Source organism: Sabethes cyaneus, chromosome 2 (assembly GCF_943734655.1).
Source record: "Sabethes cyaneus chromosome 2, idSabCyanKW18_F2, whole genome shotgun sequence".
In the NCBI taxonomy this organism is placed as follows: Eukaryota; Metazoa; Arthropoda; class Insecta; order Diptera; family Culicidae; genus Sabethes; species Sabethes cyaneus.
In genome coordinates this window covers 33950002-33971110 of record NC_071354.1, presented here as the reverse complement: position 1 = coordinate 33971110, position 21109 = coordinate 33950002, and the positions used below count along the sequence as shown (strand labels likewise).

Genomic DNA, 21109 nt, shown 5'->3' with positions numbered 1-21109 from the left:
GAAGTTCGAAGTTTCTTTTCGCTCTCGCGTATACAATTTTAAAGTTATATAACTATTTTCTCAAGACAGTAAGTAAGTGTTCACGCTCGAGTGTGAATTACCAACAGCAATATCCACAGCAAGAACATCGAACAATCGCTGCTAAATGAGCCACACCTTTTTTTCACCGTCTTCCATTCTACGTGTTTCGTGCAAGACGACGAGCAGCAGTGGCAGCAACGAAGAAGAAGAAGAAGATTCCATGCTATATAAGCAGTACGCGCATTGCGCGATCATTCAGTGTTCCAGTGTTTGTCCAAGTGTTAGTTTAAGCTTGAAAAGCAAATAAATGGAGTAGTTTTAGTTTGAAACTAGCGCTTCCCTCACATCCTCTGAAGACGTCCTGGGAAGTAGCTGATGCCTATACAGTCCACTCCACTGCACCACTGGTTGAGTGCTTGCTGTCGACGGACTTGCGGACCAATCCCGTCCTTTTAAGGATTTGAATGAAGAGTGAAATTGTTATCCGCAAGTATCTGAACAGAACCCTCTTTCCTTGACGGCTTCTAGCTTGAGCGGCACCGTTCCTGTTCGGTCTTGTTAAGACATGTTTGCTTATGCCGCAACAAGGCTAGGAAGTCATTTCGTTTCACCCCGAGGTGTCAAGCACGGCTCCAACAGTAAGCTATTGTTTTTTTTATTAAAAGAGCGTCAAGACCACCTATTCTTTCACTAGAACTAGGCAATAGGCCGAAAAAATAGAAGACCCAAGATACCCCATTTTCGTAGTAGGAATTGCAGCTCGCTTCCTACACGCTTTGTAAAAAGCTAAAACTAATACTTGCGCCACCTAAACTACAGCTAGTGCGAGTACCTCATAAATACTCTGTCACCCGGGGCAGGATTGGTTCGTGGGCCCAGAAAAGAATAACTGCGTGCTATATTTTTATATTTCAATATAATTTTAAGTCGCAATGATATGTGATGTCTACCATAAACGCCCCCTAAGGGCATTCGAAAGCTTATAGCAACAAAAGGGAGCGGGTACTCTGCTGATAGAGACTGCTAATTTGTGGTTGTGTTAGTGATTTGTTTTCCCCCAGTTTGAAAAGCACAGTGGGAATACCACAACAGCAACAATGAATCGTGTATGCGCAAGAGGTTTCCAGTAAGGTGCATAAGTGCGTAGAAATCAAAGATGACTATCAGAAGGGCAACCTCTCCGCAGTGTTATCAGTTACTGCGAAAAAAATCAACGCAAACCATCGGAACGGCACGAAATACTAGTAGCAAGCAACCAAAAGAGCAAGAAGAAGAAGAAGAAGAAGAAGAAAGCGTTTCATACCGGTTAGCTCGTTACAATATTTTAGTTTGTTAGTTTCAGTTTCATTTTTTGATAGGTCCCAAAAACCAAAACGGAATATCAAGATATCAAAGTTTTTCTTTGCTCTACTGATCGTAATGAAACTTTCAGATTATGGGATAGCAGTTTTTATTAACATTTGTTGTATTGGGAACCAATATTGAAACTAATGAAACGCGCAAGTCCTTCGAGAAGGTGAACCAACTTTGCACAGGATACACACCAGAGCCTGATATGCTTAGGGACGTGAAGGAAACCCCGAGAAGGAGGTGATCGACAGGTGGAAGCAGTTTTTCGATGGGCACCCCAAAGGCGATATTACAATGCCTACAAACGATAGCAACGTCGCGGCTCCCGATCTCGAAAAGATCCAGCTGAAGGATTATAGAGCCGCCGGTAAGACCCACTTCCGGAAATTGATGGCAAATCCAAGTAACCAAAAGTTTCGATAAAAGGGGATTTTTTGGCTTAATCAACCAACGAAATTATCATGAATAGAACTCTATTCAGCTTAATTTATAAGTAATTAACCGTACTTTCAAGTTCGTATTCGATGATTAAACTTCGAAGGGAATACAAAGCAACTTCTAACAGTACTAGAAAGTTCACAAAAAGTTCACTTAAGTCGCTATATAGAACACTGTTTAGTTCTCTTTGACTCCAATAATCTTAAAATTAAAAAAGATTGGAGGAATTTTCCCACTTCTTCCTGTTTTGTAGATTCATGACATTTCCCATTTAAACTGAGGCAATTAATTTCGGTTAATAGTGATAAACCAATATCAATTATTTTTTTTTTGATCAAAGATCATCAGAAGAATAGTCGACTGTTTTTTTTATAAATATTAAGTTATTGTGACTTACCACATACCAGCAACCAACTCTCGGGGGGAATTGAACTCGACTATTCCCTTTTAGTGACTCAGACGCATACCACTGCTTCGTTGCTGGAATACGCGATTTGCTTCATTAGTGGACCAGTTAGTACTTGAGTAGTTTTCTTCCACGAATTATTTTAAACTGGTAACGCTAAACACGCAACCGATGGCACTTACAATACGAATAACTTTCGATTAAGCCTGAAAAAATATCAATTTATGTTGAAAATCTCTATATTTTGCACATTTTAAAAGAGATTGGAATGTCCATTTTCCTTTAATGGACCTTGTGGTTTACAATAGGATAGCGACCGGGTCCATTATAGGAATTCTAGTGTATTTTGCATGGAGAGGATCCACTGATGGCGACATCTTTTGCGTTGTTAACCTATAATGGACCCACACTTGTTGAAATTATCGATTTTAAGGCATTAACAATTGAATGCTGCTAAATTAGTACTTTCTGTTTCATGTCATATTTCCTCGCAAATAAGAAGCACAAGCTAATAAACGCCGAAACTGTACCCGAGGTCCATTATACATAAAGGGTCCACTATAGGATAACTTACCCTAGTTAGAATTTTTTGGTATGGTCTATCTTAATTGCATGAACCGACTTTCCATAAGGTCCGCTTCCGATAAGGAAGCGGAGGTAGAAAATAGAAAAGTATAAAAATAGAACTTAAGTGCTATTTTATAAATTTTTGATAAAGCTTCTTTAGAAGCTGCTTAGCGCTCGATGCAGGGCACTCAAAGCAACTTTGAAGCTCGGACAATTACAGGTTAAGCTGCTTAGCAAGCTAAAGATCCATAGACATAAAGCTTGTTAACCTTCCTTAGACACCGTTATCCGAACTCTTAGTTTCGTTCAAGTGGCACGTTGAACTTTCAAGCTGCATGCTGAACTCCCAAGTTGCTAGATATATTAACGGTACTTTATTGAGAATGAAGTTCGGTTTACAAATGTAGTGTCTGGTTGTTCAGCAAAAAAGCTCTTCGGAATTAAAATTTGAACCAAATAGGAACTTCCAAGTTCGTCCCGTAAGTGAAATTCGAACGTTTGGTTGCTTGGGAAATGTGGTTTTTTACTACCTTTTCGTCATTTTTTTTGTCATCTTATTGTAGTCCTTGCATCATTTTTTCGTCGTTTTTTTGCAAGGTTTGTTGCTGTTTTGGCATCTTTTTTTTATCGTTTTTTCGCCATATTTACATAGTTTGATTGTCTCTTTTCAACGATTTGTTGTCATATGTTATCGTCTATGGCATTTTTGATGGATCGCTTTTTTGTCGTCCTCAGTTTTTTTTCCAACGGCCTTTTCATCAGTTTGTCATCACCTTTTTCTCACGTTACTGTCGTCTTTTTGCTGTGTTTTTGTCGCCTCTTCGTTGTCTTTTCGTCAACTATTTGCTGTTTTATGTGTGGTTCTTTCGTCATCTTATTGTTTCTTCGTATTGTATTGTTATGTTTACAATGAAAGCCTCTTCCCAAGTAACACACAAAACAAGTTGGAATATAATATTCGTGGAAAGTAGTCGCTTAAGAGTACTATAAACGTACTTTGAAAACATATGTCGTTATTATTAAGGTTTTGAGATGTTTTGTGATAACATGAATTTATTTGACAGCTCATATCAAATGAATAATGTTTGTTTTGTCAACATGTCAACACGAAGTTTTTATTATGTCTCCATTACTAAATTTAAACTACTGGAAGAACAAGTTATAGCTTATGCTATAATAACGTTTTAAATTGGTATGAAATAACCTGATACATCCTTCTTTCAATACTTGTTTCATTAGACTTCAATTTTTTGCGCTTTTCAGGTAATAGAGAAGTTCTGATATATGTAATATTATACTGTTCTATAACAAGCTGTGTTGCTTGGGTTGCCAGGGCAAGTTATAAGAGTGGTACTTGCTTGAGGAGCGAATGAAACCTCTTGTTCAAGGGCAAATTATAGCTTGTTCCGCTTCCTGGTTCTAGGAACGAGATTGGTAATGCATAAGTGGTAAGTAACACGTACATACACACATACACACCCTCACTCTGTGCTTTACCGACCATGAAGCCTTTAGCCGGGGCTGGTTATAAGAATGATACTTGCTCAAGGTGCGAATGAAGCCTCTTGTCCAAGGACAAATTATAACTAGTCTCCGCATTTCCTTGCTCTAGAGCTAGATTGGCTGAAAAGTAGTAAGAAGCGTAGAGGGAAAAAGGGGTGAAAACACACCGATACTTTAAGCACGGATAAAAAAAGCAGTTCGCTCACTCTATAGCGATACTGCAATAATAACGAAGTGCGGAACAACACCTGGATAAGATCACAATAGATCAAAATGCTGGTCGTAGTGATAATATACACACACAAAAAAATTTATTATGTTTTCTTCGTATTCGTTATCTTTTCGTCATCTCTGTGTCGTATTTTTGCATATATTGACCGGATTTTCGTCACTTGTTCGTTTTATGCGTCTGTTTGTTGTTCCCTTGTTGCTTTTTAGTGGCTATTATCGTTTTTGCTGCGTTTTTTTCTGGTTTTGACGTCTTTTTGTCATCATGTTTTCGTTTTTCATCATCACTTGTCGTTTCGTCATTTGTTTTGGTTTTCGTCAAATTTTTCCCATTTTTTCATCGTTCTATTTGCTGTCTTCAAAACAAAAATGTTTTTTTTGGTGCCTTTTCGCCGTTCTTTTGTCGTCCTACTGTAGCTTATTCGTCATTTTTACATGTTTTGTCGTTGTTTTGGTGTCTTTTCTCCGTATTTTCGCCATATTTACATAGTTTCTTTATCCCTTTTCGATGTTATCGTCTTCTATGGCGTTTTTGATTGATTGCTTTTTTGTCGTCTTCCGTCTTTTTCCAATGGCTTTTTCGCCAGTTTGTCATCGCCTTTTCGTCTTGTTTCCATCGTCTTTTTTCTCTTTTTTTCATCGTCTGTTTGTCGCCTATTTACTGTCTTTTTGTCGTTCTTTTGTCATCTTATTGTTGTCTTTTCTTCATATTCGTCGTCTTTTTGTCATCTCTTTTTGTCATGTCTTGTCATATTTTTGTTGTATTTTCATCGTATTTCTGTCATTTGTGAAATTTTTGTATCCATTTTCTGTTTCATTGTTACTTTTATGGTAGCTTTTGCCGTTTTTGTCGCATTTTTGGCTGTTTTGACGTCTTTTCATCGTCTCTTGTCGTCGTTTCATCATTTGTTGTCGTCTTCGTCAGTTTTGCTTAGTCTATAAAACAAAAATGTTATCTTTTTACTACCTTTCCGTCGTTTTTTTATCGTGTTGTGTATTCATCATTTTCTCGTTATCTTTTTTGCAAGTTTTATCACCTTTTTGTTGCTGTTTTGGTTTTGTTCTTTTCATCCTATTTTCGTGTTATTTTTAACCTGTTACCATCATCTTTCACCGTGTTTTCGTCAACTTTTTATCGTATTTGCACTATATTTTCGTCAGTACGTCATCTTTCTACCACGCACTTTCGCTGTCTTTTCTACGATTTTAGACATCTTGTCATCGTTTTTTTATTTATTTGGCTTACATATTCAACAGCTAATTAGCGCAAATAAGACAATGATTCCAGCTGCTATGTAGGTTGTAAAGACCAACCTCATTCGCTCAACAGTAGTGAATAATTATCGGACTCCAGAAATCTTATTAGGAACTGTTGATATGTGCGACGGAATAGAAACGAAAGTATTTCACTTTTCTCCCGTGCTTCAACCAGGAAAATTTCGGTATAATAATAATTTGAATTGACTACGATCAGCTAAGCCGGAAGCCCGAGAAAAAGCCTGAGAGTGAAGAATATCCTGCCACCAGCGCATATAATGGTGAAGAGTTCTATCTGCCGTCAATGTGAAATTTGCAGTTCCAAGCTTCCCTTTTTAATCTATTACTCTTTGGAGTAGTAAATTCTCTTTACTATTCTGTTCGTTTTTTCCTCTCAGAAGAACTCACTTGTATGTAGCACATGTGGGTTTTGTAACTGAAAGAAATTTTCAACCTTGTAAAGTTTATGAAAATCCGTAGATACAAGTACTTGAACCGTAGGTACCGAACGAAACTTTTCTGCGAGCGTTCTATTTGCAAGTTCCACATAAGCTGTTGAGGGCACCAAACCACACTGGCCGTAGACCATTCAAGTATGGGCTGTACCAATGAGTGGTATAATGAAGCAGTGCAGGTCATTGAAATCCCGAGCGATTTTTGAGATAAATCTGAGTTCAGGCGTGCTCTATTGATCAAGTTTGTACGAGGTAAATTGAAAGGGAGTTTGGCATCCAGTACAACACCTAGTTTGCTAACATGATCTGTTTTCTTTAATTTCTGGTCGTCGATTTGATAGAGGAATACTACAGGATCCACTGTATGGTGAAAAGTCGTAACATGACCCTTAGCGATACAAATATATTCAAGAGTTTTTGAATTTGATGGCCCTATATTACTACCTTGGGGCACACCAGAATTATTCGTAAACTGAGAAGAAGCAGGGATTGAGATCACACGCAGGTTTTTGTCACACATATTTCTGAATGAAATATGTTTCCTATCAATCTCGTGTGACTAAAATCGTACCCTAAAAATACAATCGAACTAATGCGGCTACCGAACCGAACCGAATCGAAGTTTTAGTAAAGATTTCAAACTAAGTAGAACTAACCATCAATTGTTAAATATCGCCAAACGCGCGAAAGTTTTCATTAATGTATTCCTCCTATCCAGAGGCTGACTTTCTGGCACAACTCTATTCTCCCATTCCGAGAAGTAAACTTATTAGCGACAATCACCGCCAGCCCGAGCCTTGCCCATGTTCTGAACCGAGCGGGAGGCAGAAAACTTGTTTGTTTATTATTAGAAGTAACATCGAATCATCGTCGTCGCGTCTGTAAGTATTCCTTGGCTTGCAGCAAACAGGGCAAACTTTCATCCGCCTCCGGCGGCCGGCGCAGCGGCGCTATCGTCATAGCAGTGACGAGTTTCGCAGTGCCGAACACGCTTCGATAGAATGGCGATGAATAGAATGCAAAACGCCAGCGTCAATATTTGAGTAAATAATTACGTGTTCCTCCGAAGTTCCAGCTCGATATCGGTACGAAGCCGATGGCATCGTTTTGCCTCCTTTTTGCCACCAACCGGAATGATGCCGGATCATCATCATCATCATCTCATCGAGCATCATCCCATCGTTTTGCCTACATATCTTTGCACAAAACATTAATACGACACCGATTTTATTAGTGCTCGATTGGAGCAGCAACGTTTTGTTTGAGTTGGATATTACAGGCATTGATATCCTGGCTGGCATTGATGAGAGAAACTTTCGCTCGCTTGATTAAGTAAACTTCTGTTGTTTTCTTGTTCAATTGCAGCACTGCTGGCCCACTCGGCTGTGTACATCTCCGGCAATGGTCCTGTCTACAACCCGAACGGTAACGCCGGTGTTCAAGCCGTCGTTCCGACACAAGTGAACAACCCGGGCTACTTGGTCACCCAGACGGTGTACGGATTTCTGGATTTCACCACCACCATTGGCAACACGGTAATGATCTTCTCGCCTCAGAGTGCGGCTGCCGTCATCACTGGTAAGATTGGAACGTTGTTTCCGCTTATGTTTTATCCTTTGCCGGAATGGTAGTTACAGCTTTTACTTCCAGAGCCACCCAAGACGTCACCGGCGCCACCGCCGGTGATCGAAACATCCCCGCCACCGACCCCATCAACCACGAGTGCCGCGGCAATTGCCGAGGAGATCAAGCCTAGCAAGACGGTCATCCTGCCGGTTGCCGCCAAGGAGAAGGTCAGTGTCGTTCAGGTCATTGCCGAAACACCGAAGCCGTTCATCGTTAAGCCCAACGTTCCGGTCAAATTCGTCCAAAAAGCTGTTACTCCGGTCAAAGCGAAGCCCATCGGTAAACCAAAAGCGAAAATCTCCATCGTTGAAGTAACTCCGCTGAAGGTGGAACCGGAACCGGTAGTAGTGGAAAAGAAGGTTGAGGAACCCGTTAAGGTACAGTTGATTAAACCCCAAGCACCGGTGATTAAAGTTGTTGCAACCAAAGTGGAAGTAACAACGCCAAAGGAAATAGTAACTCCAGAACCGCAGGTTCAGATCGTTCACGAAGAAGAAGAAGAAGAAGATGAAGATGAGGAAGAAACGCCACAGGAAGAATCTGAAACCGAAATCGAAGAAGAGCCGGAGGAAGTTGAAGAAATTCATCAGACGAAAATAGAAGAACCTTCTGAGGTGGAAAAAGAAGAGGAAGAAACTCCAAGCGATGAAAATGAACAACAAGAAGATCACGAAGAGACAGAAGAAGACGATAAAAAAGAAGAAAAGGTAGAAACGTCTAAGCCAAAAGAAACCGCTGAAGAGCCAACTATTGAAGCAGAACAAAAGGAACATTCACCGATCATGTTCTCCGGCATCTCGGAGGAAAAGGAAGCAGACCACGAAGAAGCACCCGAAGCGGAGGAAGACGATGAAGAAGAGGAACCAGCTCCGGTGCTGCAGATTGGCAACAATATCGCCCCCGAACCCGAGTACGACTTCCTCTCGCGACAGCCGTCCGAGTTTGTAGAAGAAACCTACCGGGTAGTGAACTTGAAGCCAACAACCACGGCCAGCGCGGCACCGTCCGCAGCCCCGAAGACGAAGGGCAAACGGGGACAAGGTAATAAGCATGCACGCCCCACGGGACTGGTCACGAAGCTCGGTGGAACCGTGGTCAAGGATGGAGCCACAACGGTCCACGAGACGAGCGTTATCGGCACCTACATTTCAGGAAAATATGCCCAAGTCCTACAAAGCACTTCTCATGTATTTCAAGGTAATTCAGCTGCCGCCGCCGCTGCCCCTGCTGCTGCTGCTGCTGCTGCTCCTGCTGCAGCCGAAGGTCAACCACGGCGGGCTCCGGGTCCGAAGGTGAGTCCTACTCCGACGTTGCGCATTCTGAAAACGGCCGCCCCGAACCCGAACAAAACACCGCGCTACAATCCGGAGGCGGCTGCAATCATCACCCCCTCGCCAGCCAGCCAGCAAGCCCTAGAGGACACTGGCCTACCGCTGGAGAATCTGTTCGCCAACCAACCGAGCTCCAGTCTGGTACGGCCATCGCGTCGCCTCAGCGGACCCGGAGTCAACCTGAACGGCGGAAACTTCAAGAATCGGCTGAAGAACCGCATCAGCAAGGAGGACAGCAACGACCTGCAGGACCGATCGGACACGGAACCGGAACCGATCGGTCCGCCGGCCGTCCCGACGGCCAGCTTTGGTAATGGGAAGAAAACTAACCGCTACCGTAACACGCAAACCGTTAAGCCTAACCACGTCGGCAAGAAGTAAGTATTTTCAACGGCACGGCCCCCAGCAGCATAGCATGTGGGTGAGCTTGGTTCGAACTAACTGTTCCGATCTTGCTCGACTCCCAGCTAGAAACAAACCTTAAAGGTCGGTCAGTTTGGGATCGTAACTTCACACTATTAACTAGCATGCGCAAGTGAATCCATTTGTCGTCTGGGGGTGATGATCTGTTGCAGAAATTTTACGAACTTATTTTCTATGACCATCTTGTTTCAAAAATACTTTTTTAAAGAGTGCCTAATTAGATCTAAATGCTGTCTTCGGTACTTTTATTTCATAAACTCAGTTTTCAACGTTAAAAAAAGTCTTTGAAACCTGAGTTTGATTTTACTGTATATTTTTCAACAATGATTTGTCGAAAACAGTATTTCAATCAGACAGACAGGCCGTTTTTGTGATCTGAATTTTCGAAAAATAAATTAAGTCATAGTGAATAAGTACCTAATTTAAATCTGAATTGGAGAAGGTCGACTTGACAACTAAATATGGTTGCGTTACTAGCCATGTAATGCATCAGATTTAAACTAAATCAATAACAAATTTGGCGTTTTGAAATATTACGTAAAAGTAATAAAAAATGTTCACATTCAATGTTTGCTGAGAAAATAAAATTTACTGCAACTCATCACCACCCAGGCGTAAGAGTCCCAAATTTTCGAACCGACACTGCAGACCCACTATAAAAATTTCTCAACATGTCAATTATGCTATTACATATGTATAATGTATAATATTGTTTTTGCTCTGGTTTGTACGAGTGATGCTTTGCTCCGGCAGGGTACGATTGTTTGTGTCGTTTGATTGCCCGATTGTAAATGTGTGACTTTTACCACGTTTGACGGTTTTCCTTTTTTACCAACCAAATCACGTTTTGATTTTGCACGGATTCATCACATTTTTTTCATATTCATCGCGACAAATACTAATCTATTCACATCCATTGAACATCGACCTTTGCTTACACGCATGGTATGGAAAATATTTTCTTTTGTCGTCACTATTTAGAATGTATTGCAGGTAAATAAAACATTTCGTTGAATCTATTGCATTAAAATTTCTATTGCATCAAGATTTCCATAACGAAGCATTAGTCTAACGAGCAGTCGTCGCATAACGGGTGGCAACTAAAATTTTGGAATTTTTCTCAAGCTGTCAAATTAAGACAAAGATACATGAAGAAGATTTGATTTACCTAAATTAAAGGTACGTTATCCATTATTGCAAAAAAATTAGTGTACAATTGAAAACGGTCCGTAACCGGGCAAAGCCTCCGTTCGGCGAAGCTTCCGTTTGATGTCCGAACAGGAGCGTTGTACGGCCGTCATGTCAACTTTGCGAATGCATCTCTTGATTCTACCAAACAACTGTTTGCCATTCGTGGCTCTCCAATTATTTTTTTACACCAAGGAACTAAAAATCCCGAGGAAATATTCGATTGGGCGCACTGAGACAGATTTGTCGGGTCGTGGTTTTTGGGTACAAATGGGATCGAATAATGGTATTCAGGAACGATTGTGTTTTATTTGTGTAATGCGACGATGCTCTATCCGGCTCTTGTGATCTTGTTCAACTCCTCCTTCGATGCTGTCTTTATCTCCTCAATTGTGGCATACCCAAGCAACCAAAAGTTCTTATTTCACTTAAAAGACTAACTTGGAAGTTCATATTTGGTTCAAATCTAGTTCCGAAGAGCGTTTTTGCTGATCAACCAGACACTACATTTGTAATGCGAACTTCATTCTCAATAAAGCACCGTTAATATCTCAAGCAACTTAAGAGTTCAACATGCAGCTTGAAAGTTCGACATGCAACTTGAACGAAACTAAGAGTTCGGATAATTATGTCTAAGGAAGGTTAACAAGCTTTATATCTATGGATTTATAGTTTGCTAAGCAGCTTAACCCTTAATTAACCGAACTTCAAAGTTGCCTTGAGTTCGCTGCATAGAGCGCTAAGCAGCTTCTAAAGAAACTTTGTCAAGAATTTATAAAATAGCAGTCAAGTTCTATTTTTATACTTTTCTATTTTCTACCTCCGCCTCCTTCTAACTTCCGTAAAATTGGTTCATGCAATTAAGAAACCATATAAAAAAATTCTTACTAACACCTACCACCACTGGATTTGAACTCGAGCGTCCCCGTGTTGCAAGCCAATCCTCAAAGAAAGGAATATCATCTTCGATTTGAAAACTGGATACAACTCAGTTCATTTTTGACTGCCATCTAGTGGTAACAGGAACGCATTTTACACGGAAAAAATTATACCACTTTTAATAGACCTGTCAAATATTCTGGTATAAATTAACGATGTGCGAGATAACAGGTTCACCCTTGTAAAGCGGCTTGTGTTTTGTGTGAATTTTTTTTGAAGATGTTTATAATTTTTTTCACACAACTACTTCAATCCTACCAGAAGCATGATGAATATACCTTGTGTTCGCACTTAAAATCGATCCGATACAAAACGTTATGAGCGACGGTCCCTCGCATAATTTTAAACTGTGAAAATAACGTACATAAATGTTACATTTAAAGTAACAGTAGTACGTAATGATTTGTTAATGAGTCAATGTGTCAAATTGCGGTTAGCAAAGGTACCATAAGCGTGTAAATATTTTCAAACACACATACTTCTACATGTTGGAACCAATTAAGTCAGTCCGGTATCACCAATACACTCTCACATATGATTTGACAATAGCCCCATACTGATGGGCCCATCGTTCCTGCCCCGAAACAACAATGGCCGCTTCATAAAATTTCTATGAAATGATTTCCCGCCCAGTGCTTTTGACGTCTAGGTTTCAACCACAGAAAAATGGCCATGTACCGGGGGTCGAATTATGTCCATCTAATAGGCTAAGGCGAACCAGCTGCAGAACATTACAGCCGTTACCAGCCGTTACAGCGGTCCGTCTTAGCGTTCGGCGAATTGTACTTTGAACAAAGAGGCTCTATTGGTGTCAAATTTCATACACGTGTGCGTTAATGGTCTAGACACATGAAGTGATGAACCAAAAACGATCGGTGCCAAAAATGAAACGAACTGATCTATTGAACTTAGGGAAAAAACAAGCAGGTTCCATTTTGCTAAACGTCTAAGTTGTGCAATTTTGACAGGTAGCAGGTAGAGGAACAACCTGTATTCAAAAATCCTTCCACTAAAATCATTTTATCTATTAACGGCTTCCAAGTTCCAAATCATCTCCGTTCCAAAGAACTGAAATCTTAATTTCAGTTTCAATTACTACTGATATGTGCCAAGCCGACATTTTATTTTAGATTTCAAAACAGTAAAATCTTTATTATACTGCATCACTTTTCTGCTCCGAATATAATTTTTCAATAATATTTTCTTTAAGTTGTCATTAATAACAACAATCCTTATTAACCAGGTAGAACTGTAGTTGTAACGGTCAATTCAAAACATAGAAAAATATTATACCACAGTCAAAGTGGCATAAATGTGCACGGTCTGAGAAACTTACTCGAAGTAAGAAAAAATCGTTGCGGATTTTCGCATTCCTTTTGTGGTCAGTTTTTGAATTCGCATTTACTTGAAGTTGATCTTCCGTTCTGTGTTATCACTATTAACCGAAATTAAATGCCTTAGTTAAAATGAGAAATGTCATGAATCTACAAAACAGGAAGAAGTGGGAAAATTCCCCCAATCTTATATTTTAAGATTATTGGAGTTTCTCTTTGAGCTGAATAGTGTTATATATGCGACTTGAGTGAGCTTTTTGTGAACTTTCTAGTGCTGTTCAAAGTTGCTTTGCATTCCCTTCGAAGTTTAATTATCAAATACGAACTTGAAAGTACAGTTAATTACTTAACCTTTCGTTACTCGCGCCGACTTCGATTTATAGGCTAAAACAGAATTCACTCGAATACTAATGCCACTTGGTGAAAAACTTATGAAACTATTTCCACCGTTTGAAAGATCTTGTTCTGTGGATCAACTTTGCTGTAAACAGTAATTTTTTTTATTGCTGGAATACCGAGATATATCGAGATAAAGTTAACGGTTCACAGGCGTTGTACAAAATACAACAGCGCGAGTAACGGAGGGTTAAAAATTAGGCTGAATAAAGTTCCAATCATGATCATTTCGTGGGCTGATAAAGCCAAAAAATCCCCCTTTATCGGAACTTTTGGTTACTTGGGTAGCGTCGTCCTTTCATGTCCTATTCAGTTTTGGGAACAAGAAAAAGTCAAAGGGGGCCAGGTCTGGGGAATACGGTGGGTGCGGTATTATTGAAGTGTTGTTTTTGGCCAAAAATTCACGCACAAGTAATGATGCATGAGCAGGGGCGTTATCATGGTGCAAAAGCCAATTTTTATTTTTCCACACATCCGGGCGTTTCGGGTGGGTTGCTTCTCGCAAATTGCGATGATTGAAGATAATATTCTTTATTGACCGTCAGGGCTGTCCTGCACTCAGTGCACCTATTTAGCTGTAACACCTCAGCCAGACAAAATTCGAAAATGCTATGTAGGGGGCATTTATAGAGTCAATTATTATCCATAAGATTGCTGAACTGAGTATTGCTCTATCTTAAGTATTTACGGCGCACAGTCACTTCACACTGGGTGGTGCGCATAGAGCGTTCCGCGCAAACAACAGTGGACCTAGATAGCTACCTAGTGGCACTCCCGAATTAACAACAAACAAGCCTGAAACATTTTCCTTAAGCTTCAAACATTGAACTCTGTGTCGCAGCTAAGTTCTTAGCCAATTGTAAATCGGTCACGAACGAAGATATTGTCTTTTTCTTGTAGTTTCGTCGGTCTGTCGTGGTTTTTCTGACTTATGGTCGCCATCTTTCCGTAGTCATTTTTGCGAGTTTTACCGTCGTTCTGTCGATATTTAAGACGTCTTTTTACCATTTTTGTCGCTGTCTTGATCCCAAGCACCCAAAAGTTTGGATTTCACTTAAGGAATGAACTCGGAAGTTCATATTTGGTTCAAATTTAGTTCCGCAGGACTTGCTTGCTGAACAACATGATACTACATTTCCAAACCGAACTTCATTTCTAATAAAGTACCGTTAATATTTGTAGCAACTTGAAAGTTCATCATGCGACTTGAGAGTTTAATATGCGACTTGAAAGTTCAATATGAGACTTGAAAGTTTAACATGCGATTTGAACGTTTGAAATTGAAGCGAGTCTTTGACGCAGACACTGAAACGGCGTTTTGTTTGATTAGTGAAATTTATACTCCGGTATTAAAACAAGAAATAGATTTTTCTAGAACAATAAAAAGAAATGGTTTGTTCTACGCCTGCGGTAAAGCGAGTGGTGGTTGCATTGGTATGGGTTGTGGCTGCAACGGTGCGGCGGTTGGTCGTAGTGGAGCGACTGGTGGTTCCTGCTTTGCAATTACTGGAGGTAAAGGCAGACCTGCACTATCCAGAATCCAGAATGTTTTGAAAGCTCACAGGATTCTGGTTAAGATTTCACAGGATTCTGGTTGGCTGTTGGCTGGCCGCGCATCTGATGAGGACTCACCGGAGAGTTCCTCACATAAGCCCATCGCCTCATCGTAGGACCTGATGCCATTCCGCTTGATCGTACATTTATATTTTAGCCATGCTTTTTTGGGGGTGATGTTGGCATCCCGAAGCATTTTTTCACATCTTGAACTCGCTGTGAATTGGGCCACAGCATAATGTTTCCGGATTTGGAGCTTCGGATCTATTTTTCTGGCACTGCCGAAAGCTCATTGTGGCCCCTTGTGTTCATAGTCTCGACTACGGCAAGCGGCATATCTGTAATCAATTTTGCGTCAGTCAATATTGTTTGCATTATGCATATAATATGTTTGCAATATTGTATATAATTACTAACCTGGATTTTGCGAAAAATGATGCTGCAGAAAAAATTACCGCTTGCTGCTGGTGAAACATTCTAAACAAACTGGTGAACTGTCAAATGCAAGTTCACTTAAAGCTTCGCGCGTATTTTTGTAGAGCCATCCAGTAAGAAAAATGTTTCGCGCGTACTTTTTCTGAACTGTCACGCTCGGATGAAGTTTCGCGCGTACTATTTTAAAACTATCACGTTCGGATGAAGTTTTGCGCGTACTATTTCTGATCTTCAAATTCAGATCATGACTTTCAAGTACAAAAAAAAAACCAAGGGATATCCTTGATGTTACAGTAAATGAGAAATCAGTACATCGAGTGAAATTTATGCAGATCTCATATTGCAGAAATTTGTTGTAGAAAGTTGCTTAGCATTCCTACTTGAAACTTGAAAGTACGGTTAGCTGCTTAAAAATTAAGCTGAATAGAATTCTATTCATGATCATTTGGGTAGCTGATTAAGCTAAAAATCCACTTTTATCGGAACTTTTGGTTGCTTGGGATGTCTTTACATCGTCTTTTCACCATATTTTCATGTTATTTTCATCCTATGTCTGTCGTCTTTTCGTCAACTTTTAAAGACTTTGTCGTTATCTTTTCATCACATTTTTGTCATCTTTCCGTTGTCTGTAAAAAGAGCATATAGAACAAAAATCGTATTAGGAACGTCAAAATGTGAGAAGAAATAGAAACGAAACTATTTGCTTTTTAACGTACGCATACCAGGAAAATATCACTATTACTATAAATGTGAATATACCTGTTACAATCAGAAAGCAAAAGATTTAAATTAAAGAATATCATGTCATTAACGCATAGAATGGTGAAAAGTTCAATATGCCGTTAAAGTGAAAAATGCAAGTTCGTATTGACAGCATGGCAGCATTAACGTAAATCTTCCCTTTTTTCCGCCGATTTGCTCATCAGTTTTCCTATAGTACTCTGCAGCAACCGCTTCTGCTGATAACAGCCGAATGTTTAGTCGTATCTTCTTCGTTGGGATCGATTTAAGCACGTTGGACAATCTTGCTTACTATGAGATAGTGGTTCGATTCGAGCTTTGGTCCCCAAAAGGTTCGCACGCATCATTAATCGCTTTTTTTTGTCGGAAGATTTGACCACTGCGACCATTATTTTGATCTATTGTGGTATTTGTGGTATGTGGTATCATTAATCGCTTAGTTGGCTTCGAGGTACGATGCTGGTTTAACAAGCCAGGCTAGGCGAGGCTAGATAGAGTCAGTAGGATTGTTGAACTAGCCCCGTAATCGTCCTATACTCTAATAGCCGGCTGTGAAGTCTGTCGATAAAGAAGGGTCAAGTCTAAGAAAGACGTTTAAGCTCAAGGCTTTGCTTTTTTGCCGCTCATTAATCAGAACGTGCTCGATCTGAGAGCATGCCTCTCTATTAGGATGTTTCCAGGTGGCGAATGTTCGGTTGTAAAAATAGCCATTCCACTGGCTGCAGCGAAGTTGATTATCCTCAGGGCATTGTCGTTTGTGGTAAGATGGAGGCTTCCTCTACCAGTAACGGGGGGAAAGAACTGTTCGCGTGTAAATTACCTGTGCATTTGTATCTCAGATGACCATCTTGTTATGTTCTGGGCATTCCCCATATGTCTTTTAGAGAAGATCATAGAACTCTTCCTTTACGTCATCGGGTTTCTCGTTCGTCAGTGCATACACATTTATCACAGTATTTGCCCTCAAACCTCAACACGCATAGACAGTCATTAATGGGTCTCTACCTAATGACTCGCTCCATTTGTTTTCCATGATAATACGAATTCATTTATAAGCCAAAATTTTGATAGAATAAAACTAACCTTGGTATTAGACTATCTAATATAACGGACGGCAGTAGTTTAGTGAGTAAAACATTCGAGTACCACCCGATAGAGCGTGCGTTTGAGCTCCACCTGCCATTGTACAACCCAGTATATTTTTGGTCTATCCAAATAATCATCTTTGCATCAGACAGTTCCTTTCTTTTCAAAATAGGACATGTCCTGGTAAATCAGAACGTTTGGTCAGCCTGACTAATGAGATAACACCATCTCCCCTGGCGTGATCTTGTGAACCTAATCCATTGTGATCAATCAAGTTAGACGAATTTAAATAAATACAATATTGGGTAATAAGGCACTAATGATTGTCAAATTCGCAAAGAGCATAACCGAATTACTGGGAAGAAAGAAAACGCCCGGTGCCAATGGGCCTTGGATGGTTTCGTTCTTAGATATTTTTACCCCTTATTATATGCAACATCAAATTACTAGTCACAGAGAATCGCTCAAATCTTACTTGTTTAACTAACTGCAAACGACTGAATTGTGTTCAGCAGCCAGGTTTTAGAACACGGCCAGAATCTAGACAATACCGATGAATGTCGATAAGACGACGCACAGAACTGTTCATAGCGTTTGTTGCAACGGTAGCACAACGTATCAGTGCCGAGATGGTGTATTGAACGAGGCATGTTCTGATACTAGGATAAGCGATGTTCTGTGCCACGGGTATTCAACTCCCACAACTTCTATACCTTGTACATTTGTTTATAGTCGATTTAGCCTCCATATTACTGAGCGATAGTTTCAAATTATTTTATGAGATGACACTAAGTCACTAAACAAGAAGGAGCTGGACTCTATAAATTACTGATGAATTATTGCTATCTATTGAAAGGCATACCATGCTTGTGAAATTGTAAAAATTCATTAAAACTATCATTTCATTCTTCTCATTCCATTCATCATGAAGCAATACGTATATAGTTTGGAAAGAATTGCCACTCACTAAACACGTTTACATGGTAAATACTTTGGTGTACCCAATTATATTACATCAATTAAAAAAAAATATTTACAGAAAATAAATAACTCATTTACAGTTAAAACTACATATACTAACATTAACGAAATTTTAACACTACAATATACAACTACTGACAGTTAATTTTTAAAACATTTGAGTATACAAACAGGGACTTTACCGATGACAAATGATTTCTGCCTGGCAGCAGTTAATACTTTTCTATTTTCAGTACTCAGACAGACGAAAGTGTGTTCGAGTAAGTAGGAGTGTATGCGTTATTTTAAAGGAAATAAAAAGCACGTGTTTTGATTGGCTTTCAATACATCAGGAAAACAAAGGCTGAGCTCTCATTTGCCGCTATTTTCCACTTTCCATTCACGCATGCCTGTACATAGTGTTTATTACGATGATAACGTTTGAATTTGAATTTTAGTCCCAAATACCACCCATGCAAATAGAACAAACCAACACACATACACACACGGTGATTGTACATATGTTTTCATTTTTTTCACTTCCCTACCCCCACCACCACCACCAACCCACCACCACAACCACACCCACTACTCCTGCCACCCCCAAAAAACCTAACCCGTGTTTTGCAGCACTCGCTATAATCGATTCTCTACATCTAGTGTGGAAGTGGCGACGGTGTCCGTTTTCAGTGAACCCTCCTCCACCACTCCCGCCTACGCAAACAGGCGTAACAAAGCTTCTCGTAACAGTTTCAAGCCTAGCATTACCTACAGCAGCAGCCCGGCGGCGTCATCGGCGTCGTATTCCCAGCAGGAAGCCAACCGGCGATCGTTCAAACCGAACCTGCGGCCAACACCACCGGAGGACGAAGCCCGCACCACCAGCACCAGTCTGTACAAGTTCAAGCTGAACCGTTCGCCCGGACGGTGGCAGTACAAGAGCCCACCGAAACCGACCGTCAATATCCGAAAGCAAAGCGCAAAACCGAAGGATCCAGTGGAGAACCTTGCCACGGCCCCAGTTTACGACAGCTCCGTGCAGAACAACGACATCTCGCAGAATCCAGACCATCAGGAGAATGTTGATACCGATGCTGATTTGGATCAGTCCGGATCGGTTAACGGAAACGTCCTAAATGACGCGGAGAACGACAACCAAATTGAACGACGCTATCCAATCGAAACGATTAAAGTGGAAATTTCGACACCAGCGGACTTCAAGGATACGTATTTTGAGATCGCCACCATCAAGTCACCCTACACTTTCCAGGTTAGTTATGGTGAATTTTATCTCATTATTATTTTTCTAAGTTCTTTGTTTTTTTTAGGTTGGCACAGTGAAAAATACTCGCTACATTACCGTAACGTCGACCTACGAAAAGACTTTGGAACAGGAAACCGCTACCATCACGCCATCCCTCACGGAACCACTAACGGAAAACATCCTCGCAACGACGACTCATTTAGATAAGGAAAGCAACCTTCTAGATTCAAGCATTGCTACTCTACCACCGATCTCACTGATTGGTGAAACGGAAACTCCTCCGTTGGAAACCTTAACCGAAACGTTCAGCACCACCCAGGAAATGCTGAAAACTCACATCCTTCCGGTGATCCGTGATGGTACCGACACGACCAGTTACACGTTGATTCAAACCTATCACATTACTCGGCTGGTGACTGCCACCAAAACCCTACCGCCCATGGAACTCTATCACTTCGTTCCGTCAAAAACCCTGAACGAGTTCAACAGTCGTTTGGATGAAGCCGGCTCAGAGCTGCACCTGGAGTTGGAGTTCGGTGACAATAATGAGGACGACGAAGAAAAACCAAGACTACCTTCCGATCTAGATCTATCCAGCATCGGATCGGACTTCGATCTGTCCGAAGTCGACAAAACCAACATCCCGGAAAACATCCGTCCAAAGAAGAGGGTCGCCAACCACAAGGAAGCCAACAAAGTAACCACGGAAGCCCCGGTAACAACCCCCAGCCTGACACCCGACCAACTACAGCAGCTAGCCCTTCTGAGGCTACTAAACCCAGCTGCCGCTGCTCAAATCCCATCCGTGATCACCTCTTCGAAACCGGTCGTCAAACTAGAAACCGTCTACGAATCGCACGTCCTGCCGATCATCAACGGTCAGAACACAATCTTCAGCACCATCTCGCGTCCGATTGGAACGATCACCAAAACGAACTACGAAGTCGTCACCACAACGCTGCCGTCGCTTCCGATTCCACCCATCCCGCAGTTGAACCCCTTCCAGCAGCCACAGGTGGCGCTCCAATCGACGCCCGTTGTCACGCAGACCGTCGTCACGGAAACGAACAGCAAAGTGCTGAAGTTGACCTTCGGAGCGAAGACGGCCTACACCACGCTGTACTCGACCACGGTCGTACCGACGCAGCTGACCACCTACGTGACGCAATCGGTTCCGATTCAACCGACGGCCGCCTTCCCGGGGTACTTCCCGGCGCCGTACGCTCCCTTCCCGTACGTGGGATAGAAGAAACGCAGCTTAAGGTGAGTACCTCTAGGTTCATTTACATCTCAAACGATTGTTCTAGGGGCAAATTGCAAGCCTCCCGCATTCCAGCAGGGTGAAAAGGGATATAATTTAATGGTTCGTTGTTGATTGTCGACAGCATGCAACACGAGGGGAGCCAACAGGGTGTAGGGTGTAGCATCAAAACGGAAACGGGTAATTACATTTGCTGGCTTGCCGGGACTGTTCTTCTAAGGTAAACAGACAAAGGCGCTAGCTAAAACGGACCGGTATCGGATTGTATCGGTTAGTTAGGTGGGCCCGACCGGGGCGGGACTTGAAATCGTAACGACTTTTTCGACGATAAATTATCAGCCTGCCG

The 21109-nt window shown here is 41.2% G+C and overlaps 1 protein-coding gene across 1 annotated transcript; it reads left to right on the top strand.

Moving 5' to 3' along the window:
- The first annotated feature begins 1665 nt into the window (after positions 1-1665).
- On the top strand, positions 1666-20748 carry LOC128735254 (uncharacterized). The gene is made up of 5 exons (XM_053829749.1): positions 1666-1738; positions 7591-7803; positions 7876-9559; positions 18869-19508; positions 19567-20748. Exons 1-5 carry the CDS (start codon positions 1666-1668, stop codon positions 20746-20748), a joined length of 3792 nt encoding a protein of 1263 aa, XP_053685724.1.
- Positions 20749-21109: the final 361 nt, after the last annotated feature.

Excerpts from the sequence above, each read along its gene's own strand:
- LOC128735254 (XM_053829749.1), top strand. The coding sequence starts at position 1,666 with ATGCCTACAAACGATAGCAACGTCGCGGCTCCCGATCTCGAAAAGATC. Across the intron at positions 1,739-7,590 it reads GAAGGATTATAGAGCCGCCG|CACTGCTGGCCCACTCGGCT; the intron begins GTAAGACCCACT and ends GTTCAATTGCAG. Across the intron at positions 9,560-18,868 it reads CCTAACCACGTCGGCAAGAA|CACTCGCTATAATCGATTCT; the intron begins GTAAGTATTTTC and ends CGTGTTTTGCAG.